General features: G+C 46.4%; 1 protein-coding gene across 1 annotated transcript in view; it reads left to right on the top strand.

The window, feature by feature from the left end:
- ENDOD1 (endonuclease domain containing 1) overlaps positions 1 to 16,385 on the top strand; it is a 79,176-nt gene extending 62,791 nt beyond the window's left edge. Inside the window, exon 2 of the mRNA XM_069639228.1 lies at positions 10,131 to 16,385. Coding sequence (XP_069495329.1) covers positions 10,131 to 11,216 — 1,086 coding nt within the window. The 3' untranslated portion in view covers positions 11,217 to 16,385. The remainder of the gene's footprint in view (positions 1 to 10,130) is intronic.
- The last annotated feature ends 5,928 nt before the right edge of the window (positions 16,386 to 22,313 follow it).

Here is a 22,313-nt window from a genome sequence, read left to right as displayed (position 1 = left end):
TACCTCCACCGACCAGGTGGCCTGGGTAAATCACTGTACCCTCGCTATCTGGCACTTCGTATCCTTGATAGTCAGACCTGCATTCTGCAGCGCCTGAAGCACTTGTTTCAGCTGGGATAATTGATCCTCCTAGGTGTGGCTGAACACAAATGTCATCTAAATAGGCACACTAAAGTTTTCCAGACCAGACAAAACCACTGCCACCAGCAAAAGAGGTAAACAAGAGGACAGGGTAGATGCATGGAGCCTTTGTTAGTTAATTAGGCTAGCCATGGCAGGGGGAAGGTTTTGCTTCCCCCTTCTGAGATGGCATGGTGTAATCCTGGCTGTCATATGTCAACTAAATATGGCATGGGGGACTGCGCCTGTAGGCTGTGTTCACCCAGAGTACACGGGTCTTTGTGTATGTTTTGCAGTGAGCATAAGAAAATGTGTGCGGATTAGTCCCACACATTTTCTGAAGGTTGATCTACCATCATTCAATTTCATTTAAAATTGCAGAAACCCAGTCAAGCATACACCCACCGTTCTGAATCCTGGTCGAATTCCTCACAGAGACATTTTGCAGTTTTAGAACTAGTGATTGACATGGGCTTAAAGCTATGTGTGCCGCTTCAGAGGTGCAAGGCCAGGGTTCAATTCCCAGTCCAGGGTTCGAAACATGACTGTAGCCTGTTATTTCTTTATAATTTCTTAAACACACAGGGTGGATTGTTTCCGCTCTCTCAAAAAGTGGGCGAATGCCGTCCACCTGCGTGGTTCGTCACCTTGAGCCCTGACCAGAACTCAGTTCATGGCAAAGGCCTCAGCGCCTAAAGCAGACCTGAAAATATAAACTGGTAAGTAGACTCTACACTCTACCTAAGATACCCATGGTGTCCTCTTTTTCAGCAGGACAAGGTAACTGCACCCAGGTTGAGAAGGGTAAACAAGGCTGGATTATACAGATTAACTCCAGAAGAGTCTAGTTTTAGCCCAAGAGGATTCTTGTCTCCCATGCCACTTTACCCATCCCACTATACTCAACTCTATGAAGTTCCCAGCTGGTCTTGAGAACTCATATGAAGCTCAGTCCCGGACTCTGCTCCCAGAGGAGCCACAGTTCAAGATCCACCCTCCTTCAATATTGCCCATAGTTCCCCCACCTTTTCTGTCTATGTAACCTTACCATCCTTGGCCATTTGGAGCCTAAGGAGTAAGTAGGTAATTTGCACCTGTGTTTTCTTTGTACATGGTTTCAATACACAGAGGCTCACAGTGACACCATGGAGAATATAGAAGGCTTACAAACGTAATCACCCTCTCAGCCAAAGATATACTCGCATCATGATTTCACAGACAAGGCTGCAAGACTTTCACTGCATATAGAGGGACATGTTTCTTGCACTTCTCTCACTATCTAGCCTATTTGTGACACATCCACGTGTCTTTCTTTTACGCGGTCTATTCAACATGGCCTGGATAGGGAGATCCTTGTATATTTTCCCAATTTAGATACTATAACTTGAAAGCCTACTCCATAGTAAGGTACCACACTTTTTCACATTGCCTAACATTGACCAGTCAGTCAATGTATTATTATCTTCTCCAGCATTGGATCTTTCATGGATTCACATGCTTAGAATATTCCCCGTCGTCAGACTGGGAACCCTCGGTACACATATATATAGTCATTTCCAATAGGAAAAACTTCTGCCCTATCCCCGTCTGCGTCCTCTACGGGGCCGCCCACGTACGCCCCGTTGGACGTGATGGTATATAAGCCCCGCCCCCGCGGGTCCCTTCAGATTTCAACCGTCTCCAAAGATAGTGGGATCTCCTCGTGTATTTTCTTCAAATACTTATCGATTGTTTCTAACTCCTGCGAGTTTGTCTGTTTGGTCCGCTTCTAACTCCTACGAGTTTTGTTAGTTGGTCTGGCAATAATGTCGGGTAAGCCTCTTTTCCGCCCGTGTGCCACGTGCGGTCTAAAGAAGGTTTATGAAGGGGATGGCCATCTTGACTGCATCTACTGCCTTCACCCCCACCACTCGGCGGACCAATGTGATATCTGCAAGGGGTTTTCCCAAAAAACCCTGAAGGACCGGAATCGGCGACTGGTCTCGTGGCTGAACGACGGCGCTGGAGCGTACCCTCAGTCGGAGGTAGGATCGGTGCGCAGTATCGCCTCAGCGAAAACATCAGAAGCCTCCCGACGCTCACATCCGTCGGAACCTCCGGCCAAAAAATCACGACCTACGGAGAAGGACGTGCCTCGAAGTCATTCCTCTAAGGCCTCATCGAAAGAATCGACGAAGAAATCATCTTCCTCTTCTTCTTCGTCGAAGAAAGATAAGGACAGGCCAAAATCCTCCTCGAGCGATCAGAAAAGATCAGCTACGAGTAGAGAGGCGGATAAACGCAGGGAGAGCTCCGCGAAGGCGGGACCGCCTAAGCCACCTGCAGGCCCTCCGTCGACGACGACGACGGCGACGATCCAAGTGCCCACTCCGTCACAGTCCCCCGCCTTTCAAACGGGCTCATCGTCGACGACGATTCCCTCGTCGACGGAGTTCCAGGCCTGGAGGCCAGAAGCGTTCGACATGGGGCTACCCGACACACTGCTACAAGAACAGGCAGTTTCGATCGCCTCCAAAGAAGACGACGGCTTCAGAATAGTGAGCCCGGAAGACCTGGGGCTACGGCCCAGATTTCCTTCTGGTGCAACCTGCTCTCAAGTTTTCACCCAGCCTCCAAACGCCCAGGCTACTCTCTCCATGGAGGTACTTTCCTCCTTACACTCGCTCTTGAAGTCCCTGGACGAAAGGCTCCCACCTGTTCCGACGACTCCCCTCGTCGACGAGCCCGGACCTTCACACCGCCCGACTAGATCGGTCGTGGGCCCAACTGCTCCAACAGTCCAGGAAGAAGGTGAGCTCTCGGACTCCCTCTCTGAACAGGGGTCAGCTTCTGATGTCTCCCTCTCGCCGTCGAGAGACCCGTCATGGGTTTCGGATGTGGAGGTGGATCCTCCGAAAAGTCCCATTCACCCATCTCCACCGGATGACATAGGGGCCTTCCATTCCATGATGGAAAAGGCCTGCAAGGAGTTCGGTTTGACCCAACAAGAAGAAAAGAAGGACTGCTTCCTCTTTGACCACATGGGCAAGAATAGGCGTTCCGTTTTTTCGATACCGATACTGGACCACGTATGGAAAGAGGGCGTCCAAACCATGCGGCATCCATTCTCGGAACCTGCGGTCAAAGGCCGCGTAGAGAAAAAATTTAAAGTTCCAGATTCGACGCCAAAATGCCTCTCTGCGCAACCCACGCCTGACTCGGTGGTATCGGCGGCGGCGACGAGAAAGGCAAAGGCCCAGCATAAGTGCTCTACCCCGCCGGACTCCGAAGCTAGACGCCAAGACGCTTTCGGTAAGAAGATCCTGTCAGTGGGAGCGTCAACAGTGAAAGCAGCGAACTCCCTGGCAATCATGGCCAGGTATGACAGGGAGATGTGGCACAGACTGGCACCCATTTTGGACCACCTCCCAGAAGAACACAGAAAATCAGCTATGTCCCTGGTTCGTGAAGGAGAAGAAGCCTCGAACCATGCTATCAATATAGCGGTGGACCTGGCAGACTCGGGGTTCAAACAAATTAACAACGGAGTGGTTCTACGACGCCAGGCCTGGCTCAAGTGCACCAACTTTAGACCCGAGGTGCAATATAAGGTCGTCGACATGCCTTTCGAAGGTGACCACCTGTTTGGCGAAAAGGTGGATGAGGCCTTGAAAGGAATGAAGGAGGACTCTGAGACGGCGCGCTCGCTGGGCTCTCTCCAAAGCGGTAAGCCCTTTCGTTCCTTTCGCCCCTTTAGAGGAGCTACGGGAAACGCACGATTTGCGGGATCCAGGGATAGAGCATTCGGGAGGTCTTCATATCCGTCCCAAGGCTATAGACGCGCCTCACAGTCCTCGACCCGACGCAGAAATTTCCAGGCCTCTAAGAGACGTCCCACTTACTCGTCGTCGACGGGAAAACAAAAAGATCAACAATGACGTTCTAGGAGGGAGAGTGTCAAGTTGCGTCGAGGAATGGGAGTCAATTACGACAGATCGGTGGGTTCTGGACACGGTGAGACTGGGACATTCCCTAAGATTCAAATCCAGACCTCCAAGACGTCCACCGATACGCCTGTCTCAACCACACCTAAGCGTCTTGCGTCGAGAGGTTGCGCTCATGCTAAAAAAAGGCGCCATCGAGTTAGTCCCTGCTTCACAGAGAGGCTTAGGGGTTTACTCACGCTGCTTTGTAGTAAAGAAACCAAACGGGAAGTGGCGCCCCATCCTCGACCTACGGGACCTCAACAAAACCCTGCTGAGTCAAAAGTTCAAGATGCTTACTCTACAGGAGGTAATCAGATCGGTCCAAAAGAACGATTTCCTGGCGTCTCTGGACCTCCAAGATGCGTATTTTCACATTCCGGTGCGCACTCACCACAGGAGGTTCCTGAGGTTCCTAGTCGGCCAAACACACTACCAATTTACTGTGCTCCCTTTCGGCCTGAAGTCCTCCCCAAGAACCTTTACAAAGTGCCTAGCACCCGTAGCAGCCTGGCTGCGGAAGGAAGGGCATCACGTTTACCCGTACCTCGACGACTGGCTCGTGAGGGGATCCTCCCCAGCGTCGACCAACGACAGCCTATTGACCACCTTGCGACTGCTACAGCGTCTGGGATTTGCAGTGAACTACGAAAAGTCTTCACTAAAGCCCTCGAAGAGCTTGAAGTTCCTAGGTGCTCAATTCGACACCCACACGGGACTAGTGAAACCATCCCTGGAAAGGTTGTTGAAGATCAAACACCTGACAAGCCAACTTCGTTTACAGAGAAGGTTGTCAGTAAGAAAATATGCGGCTCTCCTCGGCTCCATGGCATCGTGCATCCACCTAGTCGCGAACTGCCGGTTGTTCATGAGACCTCTACAGGAGTTCCTATCAGACAGATGGAAGCAGGCCACAGGCCGCTGGTCGGACAAGATAATAGTCGACGACGAACGAGTTATCAAAGCCATCCGATGGTGGAAAGTGGCGCGCAACCTGGACAGAGGGGTCCCCCTGCAGGAGCCGGAATTTCAGAACACCATCATTACAGACGCCTCTCTGTCGGGCTGGGGAGCACACATGTCACGTCACCAAACCCAAGGCAGGTGGTCGTCGACCGAATCTCGCCTACATATCAACGTCCTGGAGCTAAGGGCGGTGAGATGGGCCCTGAAATCTTTCCTCCCACACATCAAGGGGTCAAAAGTAAGAGTGCTCATGGACAATACGACAGCTATGTTCTACCTGATAAAACAGGGTGGCACCAGATCCAGGACCCTCTCGAAGGAAGCTCAAAAGATCTGGCATTGGGCTTTAAAACACCACATCTCCCTAGTGGCATACCACCTACCGGGAGCGAAGAACTTACAGGCGGATTCCCTGAGCAGGACTATGTCACAAATACACGAGTGGGAGCTGGACTCCACTCAACTCGGGGAAATCTTCGAAAGATGGGGGACCCCGTCGATCGATCTCTTCGCCACGGAAAGAAACCGAAAATGTGCTCAGTTCGCGAGCAGATGGCCCCAAACAGGCTCCCTGGGGGAAGCGTTCTCGTTTCCGTGGACAGGCAAGTTCCTCTACGCCTTCCCTCCATTTCCCCTCATACGGAGGACGATCCAGGGGATCCACAGGTACAATTGCCGGGTCATCCTAGTGGCCCCGCGCTGGCCGAGGCAACCATGGTTCTCAGACCTCCTTCATCTGTCGCTGGATCAGCCGATACCATTCAGGAAAGTACCGAACCTCCTGTCCAGGGACGAGGGGACCGTGTGGCACCACAATCCGGACAGCCTGAACTTAACTGCATGGCTCCTGACTTCTCGGAGTTCGGGAACCTAAAAGTCTCGACTGATTGCCGAAGGATTCTGCAGGCGGCCAGAGCCCCGTCCACTAACAAATCATATGTAAGCAAATGGAAAAGGTTCTGTATATGGTGTCAAACACAACAAAATATACAACCTTTGGAAGTAACTCCGGAGCAAATCCTCCCGTATCTTCTTCATCTTGCGGAGAGCGGACTGTCATCATCGTCAATCAAAGTACACCTGGCGGCTGTTTCGAGATTTACCAGAAGAAGACAGTCCCCTCCACTATTCAGTGACAGGCTAGTGAAGCATTTCATGAAGGGTCTGTTTAGAACCTTCCCTCCGGAAAAACGGTTCCCACCGTCGTGGAGTCTGAACACGGTTCTAGCTGCCTTAATGAAGCCTCCCTTTGAGCCAATGTCCTCTTCATCTCTACAATTTCTATCTTGGAAACTCGCGTTCCTAGTTGCCATCACTTCAGCTAGAAGAATGTCGGAACTACAGGCACTGGTCATAGACCCTCCATATCTGAGGTTCTTTAAGGACAAAGTTATTTTATCAACTAACCCTTCATTCATCCCAAAAGTACCGTCGGTCTATCATAAGCACTCGACCCTGGTACTCCCTACTTTCTTTGCATCTCCTTCGTCGACGGCGGAGAAGGCTCTTCACACTCTGGACGTCAAAAGGGCGCTAAAATTTTACGTGCAAAAAACGCAAGATATCAGAGCCACCAGACAGCTATTCGTCGCCTACGGCCCCTCGGCTAGGGGTAAGGCTATCTCCAAACAAGGTCTGGCTCGCTGGGTCTCCTCGGCGATTACCCTGTGTCATTCCAAGGCCGGGAGACCTCTACTACATCGTCCCAGAGCCCATTCCACGAGATCGACATCTTCCTCCGTGGCTCTATGGGCAGGAATTCCGCTGACGGACATCTGCCAGGCGGCGGCATGGTCTGTTCCGCACACGTTTACGCGCCACTACTGCCTGGAAAAGCAGCACGCGGATGAGGTACAAATGGGAAGGGCAGTGCTTCGCCACCTTTTTCAATGAGGTAAGCCAAAGTTTCAAGAAGAATGCTGCCTATTATTATTTGGCCTCAGCTGGTTTTTCAGAGTGTATACATGAATGTGCATAGTTTATTGACCTAAACATAAGTGGTTGGGTAGATATGTGCGCAAGGGGTGCATACTGAGTCATATGACATAGCATTGTATGGCGGAAATCCGTTTCGTATCAGTATAATAAGTTGTTGCTTACATACATGGTGTAAACGGTAGTGTTTGGGGGTGTCTCTACGAATGTAAGTTACATTGCACTCTCACCTCCTTCTTGATGTTACTGCTTTACAATCTATTCTAAGCATGTGAATCCATGAAAGATCCAATGCTGGAGAAGGGAGTAGTTTCTTACCTGTAACTCCATTTCTCCAGCATTGGTATCTTTCATGGATTCACATGCGCCCTCCGGCCTCCCCGGACTGCAATGTGGAAGATTGGTATGTAAGCAAGTTTTCCCCCCGTTATCTTGGAGGGGTCGAAATCTGAAGGGACCCGCGGGGGCGGGGCTTATATACCATCACGTCCAACGGGGCGTACGTGGGCGGCCCCGTAGAGGACGCAGACGGGGATAGGGCAGAAGTTTTTCCTATTGGAAATGACTATATATATGTGTACCGAGGGTTCCCAGTCTGACGACGGGGAATATTCTAAGCATGTGAATCCATGAAAGATACCAATGCTGGAGAAATGGAGTTACAGGTAAGAAACTACTCCCTTATCCCTCATCAAGTTGGGAAGCATGAAAATCACATGGAGGATTGAAAATACCCTTTCTTCCTCTCCCCCTCCTCCTTTTGTGTCCCTTGCATTCACATTGACATGGCCAGCTCTTGGTTCTGGCATTTCTGTCAAGTGGCTTGGACCCCACAGATTATCCTTCATGGTTTGCTGGGTGGGGCATCTAAAAACAATTTTGTGACGAAGCCTCCACAATTCAAGGGCACACTTGAGCACATCTCTAGTCCATCATAGAACTAGGAACTGACTAATTCCATTACCAAGAAATTACTCTGCTAGAAACTGCTCTCACAGAAAAATGCTCGACGTCATGTGTGAGGTATACAACCTTTCTTTCTGATCAACATTCATTTTGATCCACTACCAGTGGTAATAATTTTGTTTTTTTCGGATTAACAGAAGTAATCCATAACGCGTGAAACAAAAATAGCATACATTAAAATCTGGGTCAGATACATCGTAATAAGAACAAAATTATAAAATATATCATCCAAAAAACAATCAATACTATAGCATCATAAAGAGTACAATCGGGTTCTTCTGCTCCAAGCATGTTGCAGATAGCTTGCAAGTTTAAAAGCACTAATACCATCTGGAGGGCACAGTAAAAATATGATTAAAACCAAAACTTCTAAGTAACGAGAAAAGGTAAAGTCTCTGCAGGTCATTGTACAATGGACAGAACAAAACAAAATGGTCTAAAGATTCTGCCTGGCCATAGAGACAATGATTATCATTTGCATACTTTCAGTGGCAGCATATGGCTTTTAGCTGCAATGTGTTTAATCTAGTTTGTGACAGGAGAGGGCTGTGTTAAAAGTTATTAACACAATCAAAATACACAGCCCTACCTGTTGATGTTGAGAGTCGAAGATACTGTCTTTCAGTTGATTTTGCAAGATTCGTATCCTCCCTCGCACCATTCCACTAATTCAGGAGTTTCTGTTTGAGTTCCTTCATAAACATATCAGCAATGCATGCTGGGTTGGAGAAACCAGGTTTCAATCCTGTAGAGTCGATAGTTTTTTTTAATATAAAATAAGCAGTCGAATTTATGGGAGTTACTTAGAGACAGCAGATGGTTAATCAAAACTTCAGTTACGTTTTCTTCCTTACTCTTCCACAGGGAAAGCCAAAAAAAGAACTGGTTTCAGCTTTAGAGTGTCGTCGATGTAAGTGAGACCTGTTTCGAGATGAGTATTAAAAGAAGCTGGTGTCGGCGGTTCTTCCAAGAGACAAGAAATAAAAGAATTCTCCTCTACTTGAAGTCCCGCCACATCGCCCACGCCCCAAAGTTCGCTACCATAAACATCGGTAGGACGCAAGTTCATTAACATACAAGTTGGAGAGGATGGGTGCACGTACGCACCCCTGCCGAACCCCTTGCTCCACATTGATATAGCCACTCACTTTGCCTGTGTTACCACACCTGACATGGACCGTGGAGTCAAAGTGTAGGGTCTCTAATATACACAGGAAGGCACCAGGAATTCCCATATCCCACAGAGTTCTTCACAAAAGTCCCCTGTCCACGTGGTCAACGCCGAACTAAGATCCATAAAGGCCAAGAAGACAGGGGCTCCAGCAAGGAGACCTACTTGGAGACTAGCAGATACAGATTTATGCACTGATCAAGCCCAGGCCTAAAAGTTAACTACCAGGGAATACACACGTCACACCACTGCCACAAGCATACACCCTCCCTTTCAACTTCTGTGTACTTTTCCATGTGTTATTTGTTTGTTTCTACCTATTCCCACTTCTCTTATCCACTCAATCTTTTCCTATTTCCTTTCCACCACAGACCACAGTCTGGGTCACCCCTCGTGGGGACACAATGCACCACTATTCAAACAAGCCTGAGTACTGCAAGACCACTATGGCGGTGACGGGCACAGTACAAAAGCTATTTAACGTAACATAATTGTGATGTCCTTTATGAATAGACGCAACCTTGATGCAAATCTACCGCATCCCTTCTTTTGCATAGTATGATTCGGACCTAGTGTTTTTTATAAATGTTCATACAATATTGCAAAGTTAGTAATTTTAGCTACAACATTTTTATATGTGAGATGGGGCTGTAGTGTATGTCGTTATTTTTTGTGGACCTATGTCTGTGGAAATGATGTCACTATGGAATGTATAGTGTGTCAGAGTGGAACGTAGGAGAATTTGTGGAAAGCGACAGTTTGATTGAAGCCCTACTAGAGTACAGGGTGTATGAGGGGTCTTCTGAATGAAGCTCCATCTCACTTCCTTGACTGTGACTGCAGTGGGTCTTAATAGTGAAACCTTTGGAAGTGGTTAGGAAACCAACCGATGGCCTCATCTAGAGACCAAGTGCCTTGTTGCTGGGGTAGCGCACTGTACCAACAAATAATGGATAAGGGATTGTGCTGCTAGAGGTTGTTTTCCTGATTTCTTTTTTCTTCATTTGCAGTTGGATGACCCTGAAAATGCAGCTGAGGAAATGATGGAAGAAGCGGAGGCCAAAGAAAGCATTGGCGAGCTTGGGTTGCACCAGAGCCTGAACGAAGATTACACAGATCCTAACTACCAACCGTTCACACTGAATCCTGGTTTCCTCAATGAAGGCGACTACCAGCGAGCAACATATACACTTACCAACGCTGTGCCCGTTCCTCAGAGCTTCCGCAAGAGTTGGTCCCTGGAGGTTGGGCACATTGTCAAAGAAGCCTTGGTACAACAATGTGAAAATGGCGAGGATCTTTATTTTGTTACGGGGGCCGTGCCAAGTGATGAAACGGTCAACAACAAGATAGCAGTACCCGAATCCCTTTGGTTGGCTGCCTGCTGCAACACTGCCGAGGCATGGTCCATGGGATTTATTCAAAAGAACAACGATGTAAAACTTGAAAGTCTAAGCATGGAAGAGTTAAAAAAACATCTTCCTGAAGAGGTCAATATTTTTACAAACCCCTGTGGAGAAGGCACCGAAAATGCCCAGCAAAGCAAAGTATTGGAGACGATAAATCAAAGAAGGGCTGAAGAGGCAGAGGAAGCTACAGGGCCTTTCTTCCGCTTCATCAGATTCCTTGCCCGAGTTGTGTATGGGATTGTGAAAACTGTGTTTTACATTGTGTGGTTTTTTATCGAACAGATCTTTAACATCATAGCAGGAGGCATCTGCTGCCTTTGGGATGGGGCCGTCTCCTACCTTCTGGCCATCAGTGGGGTGTTGGGGACTATTCCCATCGACATCATCCGTGTGATTGGGAACATCCTCATGGGCTGCGTGAGAACCATCAACAATGTTTTGACTGTTGTGGGCATGATTCTGCGGGTACCGCTCCGGTTTCTTCTTGACCTTGGCAACTTCCCCTACTTAACTCTCTGCGCTATCCCAACCGTGGGGAAAGAGATCGCCGTTGGAGTCTTTGGGTCTCTCGGTTTGCTGATCGATAGCATCTTCAGCCTCACTGGCAGCTCTTATTCCGTCACATCCTTTGCATGCAATAGGTTCCTCCAGAGGCTTCCTGGCTTCAGTGGGGGGTCCGATGAGTGATAGACTTACACAACTGGTGAACATGGTTTTGGGAGGAAACACTTTACAATTATTGTCTCCAGTCATCATGAATTCCTCAAGCGGCCATCCTTAACACTTTTGTGTTGTGTAAATCCGCAGTAACCTGGTCCTAAATCAGTGTTCATTCCTTTCTACATCTTGTTAACGGTCAACCCTTGCCAACAGGCTCTGTAATGTATTGCTCATTGTCGCACCACGTATGCGGCGCTGCAGATTTTTGCATGCACTGACTTCATTTCTGCATTAGCGTACAGAGTTCCTGATGATGAGATTTACTTACCATGGAGCAATAAGGTAGCAAACAAGTCTGCCTTATCAAAGTGCCTGATGGCATCCTAGGGAATAGAAAAGGTAGCTTGGGTACCCCTTTTCTCAGCTGCTTCCGGTACACCAGTTTTGTCCATTTCATGATGCTGACAAAGTCATGCATCTGAAAAGGACTTGGTCTATAATATAATGACAATAATATTGCCGTTGTTTTCTAGTGCTTCATGCTGGAGTCTGTCTCTTTGTAAGTGCTGTAAAAATAGGTGGCAATTTAAGGGTAATTAGTGTATCACCTGGTAGGGATGAAGGGCTCAGTCGGCCGTGCAGGCTGAACATAGATGTCTGACCACAGATACCGAGTTTGCTGGAGCATTGAAAGCAATAGCAACATTCAGACTTTGCAAATTGCACAAAATGTCCTTGTTTCGCCCTTGACCTTACCAAATAATAAGACCCAACCAGTATAGTTGGGTCTTATTATTTGGTTAGGTCAAGGGTGAAACAAGGACATTTTGTGCACTTTGTAAAGTCTGAATGTTGCAGCGGGATTCACGTTCTTTCTGGGTATAAATACCTGCAATTTGCTGAGGTAGAAAGTGACACACAACAAGATATTGCAAAATGCCTGTATATCTACCCGGAGCATCGATCCATCAGCTATTACCACACTCCCCATGAGTTGTCGATGCTGGCAGCTTCTGATGAAGCCAACATCTGATAAGGAGAGGATCAGGGTGCATAGATAGCTCGTTCCACTGCACCGTCTCCGTGTTCGACCAGATGGTGGTAACGTCCATGTGGAGGTTGAGTGGTGTTGAAAGGTTTGTACGGTGTCTGCAGTCATGATGCCACTCATGTGACAACACACAATCCTAGGGGATATTGTAATCTTGTGATTCCTCCTTCATTTTACAGAGGCATTATGTTACGCTTTTATCCGGACAGCAGTGTTTGGAATGTAAAACAAAAACATTCAAAACCACTTGTAATTCTTTTCCATTTTAAAATAGCAAAGATACACAGTACAGGGCCTTACATTGAATCCACATCTCTCACACCCATAGGGCATCAGTGAAGTATCCTTCCAAGTCCCAAAGGACAGAAGGAGAGATCGATATCAGGTAGCATTGCAAATTTAGAAGATGGAGTCTTCTTTTTAGCCAATCATATTGTGTAACTGGTTGTCACTTGCCGACAAAAGACAAAAGGCCAGCTTGCTTATGATTCAGCCCTTGTCCTCAGATTACATTATTCAGTTTGAATTCTGAACTTTTGGTAAGGAAGATATATGCCAGAGAAGAAAGTGCAGAGCCTCCTGTGCTGGGCAAATTGAAATCTAAGGTGTTGCCAACGACGCAAGATTGAGCCACTTCTCTGTTTGTCTCATCATCTAAACAAAGAAAAACAGTACCTTGGGTGTTGGGTCTGTGCCAAACATTTCAAGAATTGCACAAATGTAAACCTTGCCATACATTTATTAGAATCCCCGTCCAAAGCTTATGAAAGCCATGCTCTTGTGACGACACGTGTTTCGTCTATGTGCTCTACACCATGGTTTCATTATACATCTGCAAATCATCCTTGTATGCATGACCTTATTCCACTAAAGTTAATATTAGAAACCTCCTCTAGTTATTCATTGTTCCAATATATATTTGTGTAGAAATCGAACATGCAGTCCGGAGCATCTTAATATGGGATCTTCATCCTAGTAATCTGGAGGGGATACCCATTAATAATAAATACCATTATGGAGAATAAACTACAGTGGAGAAAGAACAAAGTGTTCAATAAATTCTGAATTAGACGTTCACTTTCTACAATAATGTATATTGGAACAATGAATAACTGGAGGATTCTAATACTAACTTTAGTGCTATAAGATGTTCATGCATACAAGGATTATAATAAAGCCTTAATGAAAAGCGCAAATAGCTCGAAACACGTGTTGGCTCTCAAGAGCATGGCTTTATCTTTGAAGCAGGAATCTAATAAATGTTTACATTTGTAGACATTTTGAAACGTTTGCGCAGACCGAACACCCAAGGCATTCTACTGTGTTTCTTTGTTTATAAAGACAAAATGGGGATTCCATTAGTAAGTCATTTCTTTAAACGTGTTGGTGAGAGGACAGTGAATGCTTCAAATAAAAAGCGTGTAGACCCTAACATTGAAAGGAGAGCTATATTATAGCAGAACAGGGACATTTAAACAACTTAAGTAAAATTGATTATCTAAATGTACACATAAAAATATATCAATCTAACCAGTTGGAGGTGCGCAATGGGAACTGTCCCAGCCTAAAAAATAGCAGTGAGGCAGTATGGCTTTGCGTGTAGTGAAAGGGCTAAGCAAGGCGATTTTACTTTGAATACTGAAATCCTTTTCCTTATCCAGTTTACTTAGAGGCCCCAGACCCGAGTAGTGAATTCATACAAATAAGGCAAGGGAATACCAGGTGGGTGCCCATATGGCCACCAGCATGTTGGTGTCTGATTACTCGAACACGCAGCAAATTTGACCCATCAACAGCCTGTCATATTACTTTTTAGCTGTGATTATTGGTGCCAATGGTTTCAGTCTGTCAAATTGAGTTTTTAACTGACATTAGTGTAAGCTTTAGATTTCATTACACCTGGAAAGCTGTCCACCATTTGTGTGGTTAATCAGGAGATTTGTTGGGGCAGTCTCTTCCTGTAAATCTTCACAGAAGCCTTGGCTTTTGGCTCCGGTGTTGCCCTGTGGTTGCTGGTAACTATCATAGGGTAGAGCGTGATCCTCTGGGCACTCATGCTATGTCAGTTGTTTCCTATCTATGTCTATGTTAGCTGTGATGTAATCATGAACAATGATTGTGTGCACTGCAAGCTGCCTTTGGTCCTGGGTTTCCTCTCCTTATCAGGATGGATCCCTAGATATGGATTGTCATCTGGAACCCTGGCTGTCGGACCTATCCTGATATCACAAGTGGGACTGACCTGCTTCCAGCTATCCGAATCTTTATAGATCCAACATTAGCGGCATTATTATGCCACCTGACTCCCCAAGAGGTAGCCAGTTTGCTTAGGTGAAGGCTGCCTCAAACCATACCCATTCTCACAGGGGTCAAAATTAGGATTTGCTGAACAGGAGCAAAAAACAGCTCCTGCGTATCAGGCATCACTCTTTAGGCAGGAGCTATGTTTAGGGAACCAGGAGCTAGGGAATAGTGTGTGAGATGTAAATAACTTTTTTGTCCATTATATATTATCCAATATGCTTGAAATGTCTCTTAGATGTGTCCTTTATTCTCTTTACTACACATTCCCAAACCTACACAGTTAATATTACATAGCTATGTTTGTATGGCACCACTTGCCTGGTCTGTCACAATTATCTTCTGGGAGCTCTTGGATCCAGCTAACCAGACCCTCCTTGGCTATAATCAGGAGCTAAATAGCTCCAAGCTCCTGGCAATTTCTATCCCTGTCTCATTGCAAGTCCTATTCTGCCTTCTATTGGCGATAATATAATTCTAGACAGCTACCACTGATAGGTAAGAAAAAGGCATAGGAGAAATGGAATACAAACGTGGGATTTTGGTTACTGGAATTCTTTTATTGCTTATACAGTGTTTATCAGATGAAAAAGAGAGGTATTTGAAGCTGCAAGAAACCCCTTCCACTTGGGCTGCTTAATTGAATGGTACTTTGTGCCTACAAATTGGGGTATAATTTCACGTATCTAGAAGGGGCCTTCTGTTTTGTGTTTAGGGAGGGGTGGAGAAATCATGACTTCCATGGGGCCTTTTTACCTTGCTTGGTAAGGTAACATGCACATTTAAATAACATATCTACTGGTGAAGCTGGTCACGATGTTCTCCAAGCCAGTTCTTAGAGAAATAGGAAACACACTCAGCTCTAGTGGGCCTTCTGTTTAAGAGAAAACATAATGGTGAGGATTGGTGGGACTAGTGCTGGCCCCTTCAGAACATTCCTTCTACAGTACGTCTGCCAGTACATCTCGCTACTTTAAGAACTTGGTGCAGAGTGAGCTTTAAAATGTGTAACTATCGTCTTATCATTGAATTTTTTAAAAAGGCCAGGTGAAGGGCAATACCTCAACCAAAAGAAATGAGTGTGAAGAATGGATGTGTTCACAAAATACACGTTTCGTTCATTGAAAATTAACACAAACGTGTTTTTCATCATCCAAATGTTCCGTTTGAAAAAAGGTAAGCAGCCAGAGTTAAACAAAATAAAAATAACTTCATTAAAAAATATACTCTAATCCAAAATAGAGAACCAAGTATATAATCTGGATGTAAATATAATATAATTAAGTACGTGTTGTTTTACACAGTGTTATTTTGTAAACGGTTTGAAAACATGCACTGAGACTGAACTGAGCGTTTTATTTAATGTGGGGTTGTTAACCAAAAGAGCAAAATAAACCAGGAGACACAGTACCTTACACCCAGTCCCAACGCAGGCTTCTTAGTGTTCCACCATTTTGTCTTTTGGAGGGAAAAATAAGTTAACATGTCCTTTGCATTGGCGGGATCTGGGTAGGATCTGTGATGCAGGGACATCAAACAGAAAAGGGAAGTTGGGAGACAAAGAAACAGCATTGTCTCAAAATACTAAAGCTGTGGCTTTACAGAAAGGTGCACTGAAACGTCTGTCTTCATTTCCTTTCATGTAATGTAAATAAATGTGGATTTGTTCCAATGCCATCTTTCCTCATGTGAAAGTGTTCCTGCCTGTGGGGATGCCGGAGCAATCCTGTATTTCTGCGGCAGGCAGCTAGCTTTAGAACGGGGGTGGCGGGGATGTCAAAAGCAGCAGTGTGTGCGTGTCATTTATTCATTTAAGATTAATAATAAAAACATAATAAACGAGAGTGATCGGATGTGGGTTGTCTTTATTTTAAAGCTTGATGCACTTTCTTTCTTTCCATGCCATACTGAATTTGCAGAACCTTTTATTTCATTTCGACAGATCCGGGATAAGTATGTTAGGAGGATTCTATGTACTAAGCGCTTGGCTTGCGAGAACATTTCATTAGAGTAGAAGCTGTAATGCAGCGCCACAGCTCTTACATTAAACCTGGATTAGCAGTGCAGTGCAGTAGATAGTGGCCCCGCTTTCAAGGCGAAACATTCCAAACGTTAAAATCCATGTCTGGTATTGTTAGCCACGATCTTGTATCCTTGCAGAGTCATCCCTTTGTTATTATGGAGTTTTGATTAGCTCCATTCTCGCACCAAAGGAAGTATCACAGAACTTCTACAAGGATAGAAAAGATAGGCATGTATTCAACTACTGTGTTAAACACAAAAAAGTAAACGCATTATTCAGAGAACCGTAAACCTAAAAATAAAGTCTTGCATTGATCTTAGGAACCACACTTGAAAGAACTGGCCAGTCACCGCTTGATATATGATATGATATGATATGGCATTTGTAACACTTAGAATGCCTATTCAAGCTTTGCAGAAAAGGGCCAGCTAACCAAGACCAACACATGGCATTAGCGACATATCTTTGTACAACATGCTGATTTCACAAGTGTTCGGGTCCCAGGCCCTTGTAGCTGTCTAGAATTGAGGCTTTGAATCGCGCATCAGCCAGGGGAGCTCATAGAGGGCTGGTGATGTCATGTTAAGTTATTGAGGCAATGAGAGTAGTTCTGAAAATAGGAACCGTTTGGCTTGGGTGGATCATACCTGAATGTCTCACATTAACTACTGCTGTGAGCGGGAGAACAAGAAAAACCTGCTTGCACTGTTGTATGGCCCAAGACTAGTTTAGCTGATTGCCTACTGACATTTCTGCTGGTTGCAGTAGCCCAATGTTATTTTGTATGGTTCTGTATTTATTTAACTTTATTGGGTTATTGTGTTGGCAATTCTACCAGACGTACAAAAACACACACAGGAGGCAGTTCTTTTTGAGGAGCCTTTACATAGTTTGGGTGGAAACGAGCTGGGTAATGTGAGGGTAGGTCGTTAAGACGTAGAGGCGTAGTCTACATGTGGCCTAGGGCCAGTGGTTAAGTGAATTCATATTTATGTAATTACAGTTGTTTCGCAACAGGTTAGTGCTGGCAGAGAGTTCAAGGGGAATGACATGATGTGGGGATGGATAAAATCCCCCTAACTCACTAGCAGTTGGTGCTTGAGCCTGGTCTTAGATACTTTCACCAATTGAAGGGCTTTGATGACAAGGGTTGCATCATTCATTGGTTTAGGGGTCAGCAGAGAAAAGTTGCAGAAGCCAGAAGTAACACAGGGATTGTGCAAGGAGGTTGTGGGACAGAGAGATTGTTTGTTGTGGGTTAGTGATCAGAAAGCCTGAGTATGAGTAAAGGTGATGCAATTATCCGGTAAATAGGATGCTATGCCATTAATATATTTAAAGACAAGGAGTAGACATTTGAAGAGGAAGTCATTTTTGCATAAAGATTCAACCGGCATGGTGAGGGCACAACGAGTTGGGAAAATCTCTAGGTAGGTGGAGGGGGCATGTGGCAAAGTTGAGGGAAGTGGAAAAGTAGAGCGGGGGTCCCAGGAGTAGGCTAGTGCAGTAGTCAAGTTTACTGAGGACTAGGGTGGCAATGACAGTTTTGGTAGGGGAGTGGCCTGGTGCCGCAGATCATCTTGATGGTTGTGTCGGGTAAGGAGTTTCTCCTCTGATACGTGCTCGGACTCAGTGGGACAAGTCCTCTTTTGCTCTCTCAATGCCACTCACTGCAGGAGCATAGTCCTTCATCTCTGCTTACACACAGATTGAGGGGATGGGCGCTTGCCTCTCAGTTCTCATCGGATGTGTCGGGTAAGGAGTTTCTCCTCTGATACGTGCTTTATTTTTATACTTGTGCATATTTTATTTCCTTTTAGAACGGGTTGCCGTTCTGACGTTTAACAGGGCCCTCATACTTTACACTCACGCTGCCTTCAGCGCATATGTTTTAAAATGTGTAGTACTTTTCTTTCCTTGCACGCCGGTTTTCAGAGGAGGAGGGTGCCTGGCCTCTGAGGGACTCAAGGGCGAGGGCTCGGACTCCGTGGGTCCTCTATTGCTCTCTCACTGCTACTCACTGCAGGAGCCTAGTTCTTCTTCTCTGCTTACACGCAGATTGAGGGGGCAGGCTACATTCATAACATGTTTATATATTAACAACGGCTTCCTCGACAGCGCAACAGTTGAGCGCAGCGAGAAAGGGCTCATCGCACCGAAGTTGCATCTAAGTTAAGCCCGACTGTGCCGGTCCGCGCCAAGGACAGGCCGGACGGCGAGAAGGGGCTAGTTGTATCCTGCTCTGCCTTACAAAGTATAGCACATGTGTCGACTATTTTCCCTGCAGGCTGGATCGAAGATCAACCAAGCACACCCAAGCCTAGCGAGGTGTGTGGACCTCTTCTATCGATCTCCCGAGTTCCCCCGACCTGCTTTTTCTAAGAGAAACCTGGATTAATGACTCATCGGCGTCGGTATGTATCCAAGCCCTTCCCTCCGATTACAAAATCTTGCGCTTGGACAGGACCTTCTTGCATCGTGGCGGGGGCAAAGCTGCCATCTATAAGGCATCATTCGAAGCTACGATTCTGCCACTCAACAGCCAAGTGTCTATGGAGGCGCTATTGGTGAGAGTTCATATCTCTGCTTCCTGCTCTGTGCACTTCCTGCTTGTCTATAGGCCATAAGGCCTACATACGTCCTTTCTCACACCTTTTCTAGATTTGGTCGCTGACCTACATTCTCGCTTCTCCTCTCTGATTATACTTGGTGATTTCAATCTCAAATTCTGCTACCCTCCGGTGCCGGCATCCGCTCTAATCTTTGACAGTCTTGCAGATCTAGGCTTTCAGCAGCTGGTCAATGGGCCTACGCACACCTTGGGCAACACACTTGATCTAGTATTTACAAAAGACTCTTTTCCTTTATACCTTATTTATTTATTGTATTTATTTTAATTTTTATAACGCACCACTCACCCATAGGTCTCAGGGCACACACAGAAAAGTCATACAGAAAGACTGGAATTGGAGAACACAAGCGGGGGATACCTTAAGCCATATTGAAGAGGTGCGTCTTAATTTCTTTCTTGAAATCATTCAAAGAAGCAATCTTTCTCAGGTCAGAAGGGAGTGCTTTCCAGGTCTCGGGGGGCCTGAACATCAAAGGAAGTGCCACCAAACCCTTTTAATTTAAATTTGGGTTTCTGAAAGCTGGCCTTATCCGCAAATCGAAGTTGGTATGTCTTGATACGCTGAGTTGAGTTGGTATGTCTTGATACGCTTGCAGAGATATGCCAGGGCTTGGAGATCTAGGCATTTATAGCTCAGTGTCAAGGCCTTGTGGATGACCCGATGTTTCACAGCGAGCCAATGGAGCTCCCTCCTTGCTTGGGTGATATGATCACATCTGAAGATGTTTGATGGCGCGGATTGCCCCATGTTGGGTCACCTGGAGTGCTGCTAGGTTTGCCTGGGAGGTAACCAGAAGCAAACTGTTGCCATAGTCCAGGCGTGAATTGACAAGTGCTGAGGCAAGGAGGGCCATGTTCTCAGATGACAGGTAAGGACGAATGTGACCTAGGAGTTGATTTATGTATCCACAGGACGCTCGTAGGCAGGCTAGTTGGGGCTTCATGGATAATTCAGAGTCAAATATGACCCCTGGGGTCTTGACGCTATTGGCCACTGGAATGATGAATCCAGCAATGCTAAAGATTTTGTAGTCAGCAGGACGTTTTTTTAGCTGGTCCCTGTGGCGATGATCACAAGCTCCGTTTTGTCTTTGTTCAAGACTAGAGCATTAGTTGCCATCCAGACCTGGATGGCACCATAGACCAGATTAATGGTCACTGTATCGTGTGTGTGAATACGTGACAGTTTCAGGACCACCTGGGTGTCGTCAGCATAGTTAGCGTACTGCACCTTTTGGTTGAGTCTGTGCTTTGGTCTGCTCAGTTCCTAGTATCCTTCTCACTTAAGCTTCCTTGTCTTCGTCTTAGGTCCTGTCTTCCTAAAATTCCTTGCCAGAATTGGCCCCGAGCGAACCTTGCCTCTTTGACGGCCAAAGTGGCTGAACACTGTCTACAGGCTTCTCATGTTGATCTTGAGTTCCTTACCAAATCCTTCTTGACAGCTGCCAACCTTGTTGCTCCTTCCATTACTACCACCCAGCTTAATTGACAGTCAGAACCTTGGTTTTATGACGACCTTAGGGCTGCCCGTCTTCAGCTTCGTCAGGCCAAACAAGGCTGATGTTGCTCTTATGGGACTGAGGAAAGGCTTGCCTATAAGAACTGTGCAAACCTTTATTATTCCTTGATTAAGGAGGCGAAACGTTGTTTCTTCACTCAAAAAGTTGATCGGGCTCTCAATCACTCTAGGGAGCTATTCTCTGTTGTGAAGTCACTATCTTTGGCTGCTGAGTGCTCTGCATCAGTAGTACCAACTCAAGAGCTCTGTGATTCACTATTGAGTCTTTTTTATCACAAAAATTTAAACTATTAATTTAAAGATCAGCTTTGTCGACTCTTTGTGCCCTGCACAGGAGTCTGCTACTACGGAACCCGCACAGGTGTGGTCTTCCTTCTCAGTGTTTACCACTGATGTGGTCGCCAAGGCCATTGCTCAGCTAAAATCTGCAGCTCCCTCTGATCCTATTCCCTTATCCATTATTAAGGATATTACCCTGGCCCTTATCTCCTGGATTACGCAAGCTGTTAATGTGTCTTGCCAGACAGGCCACATACCTGCTGAATTGAAACTTGCAGATGTTATCCCCTTGTTGAAAAAGCCCTCCCTCGATCCTGCTCTTCCGGCTAACTTTCGCCCCATTTCACTCTTCCCTTTCTTATGAAATGGTTGCAGGCTTTGGATCTCTACTCTTCTATCCTCTTTTTGTTCTTGACCCTTTCCAGCCCGGCTTCTGTCCTGGGTGGGGGACTGAGAGTGTGCTGGTGTCGGTTCAGGACGATCTGGTCAGGCTGGTTGACAGTGGCGGGATGGGAGCACTGATTTTATTGGATCTCTCTGTGGCCTTCGACACTGTTGACCACCCTACCCTAATATCTCACTTCCTTTCTGGTGGAGCCTAGTCAGACGCTCTCTCTTCCCCCTTCCTCTCTGCCTTGTTTCACATCGTCTGTGGTGTCCCCAAGGGCCCCACCTTGTCGTCAATGTTGTTCAACATTTATATGCAGCCCCTTCTGATTTTCATCCGTTCCTTCGGCTTCCGATGCTATGCCTAGGCTGACGACACCCAGATCCTGGTGCATTTAGATCTCGGCCAGGCTGAAGTGTCCTCACGTCTTAGCCTCTGCCCGGCGGCTGTCAGAAATTGGATGAATCAGAATTGGCTAAAGCTTAAACAAGCGACAAGCCAGAGGTTCTTATGGTTGGTGCCCCCACCTTTCCTTCACTGTGGACCCCAGCCTTCTGGCCCCCAGCACTGGGTGCCTTTCTGGCACCGGCGGCAATTGGCAGGTACCTGGGTGTTGTTTTCTCTGCCACACTTTCTATGAGTGTCCAGGTGACAGCTGCCTGCAAAGCTGGACATTACCATCTGAGGATTCTTAGGAAGGTCCTTCCTCTGCTCCCCCCGAAGGTTTGGTCACCGGTGGTAGCTGCCCTGGTATTAAGTCGCATTGATTATTGTAATGCACTCTATCTTGCCCAGCCTAAGATCCTAATCCATCGGCTTCAGCTATTCCAGAACCTGGCGGCTAGGGTAGCCATGAATATCCCTTATGAGAATCAAATAACACTGGTTCTTCGCTCCCTTCACCTGCTGCCGGTGGCTAAGTGAATTGAAT

This window comes from Ambystoma mexicanum, chromosome 7q, assembly GCF_040938575.1.
Source record: "Ambystoma mexicanum isolate Mex_15411 chromosome 7q, UKY_AmexF1_1, whole genome shotgun sequence".
NCBI lineage: Eukaryota > Metazoa > Chordata > Amphibia > Caudata > Ambystomatidae > Ambystoma > Ambystoma mexicanum.
This window is presented reverse-complemented; position numbering and strand designations above follow the sequence as displayed.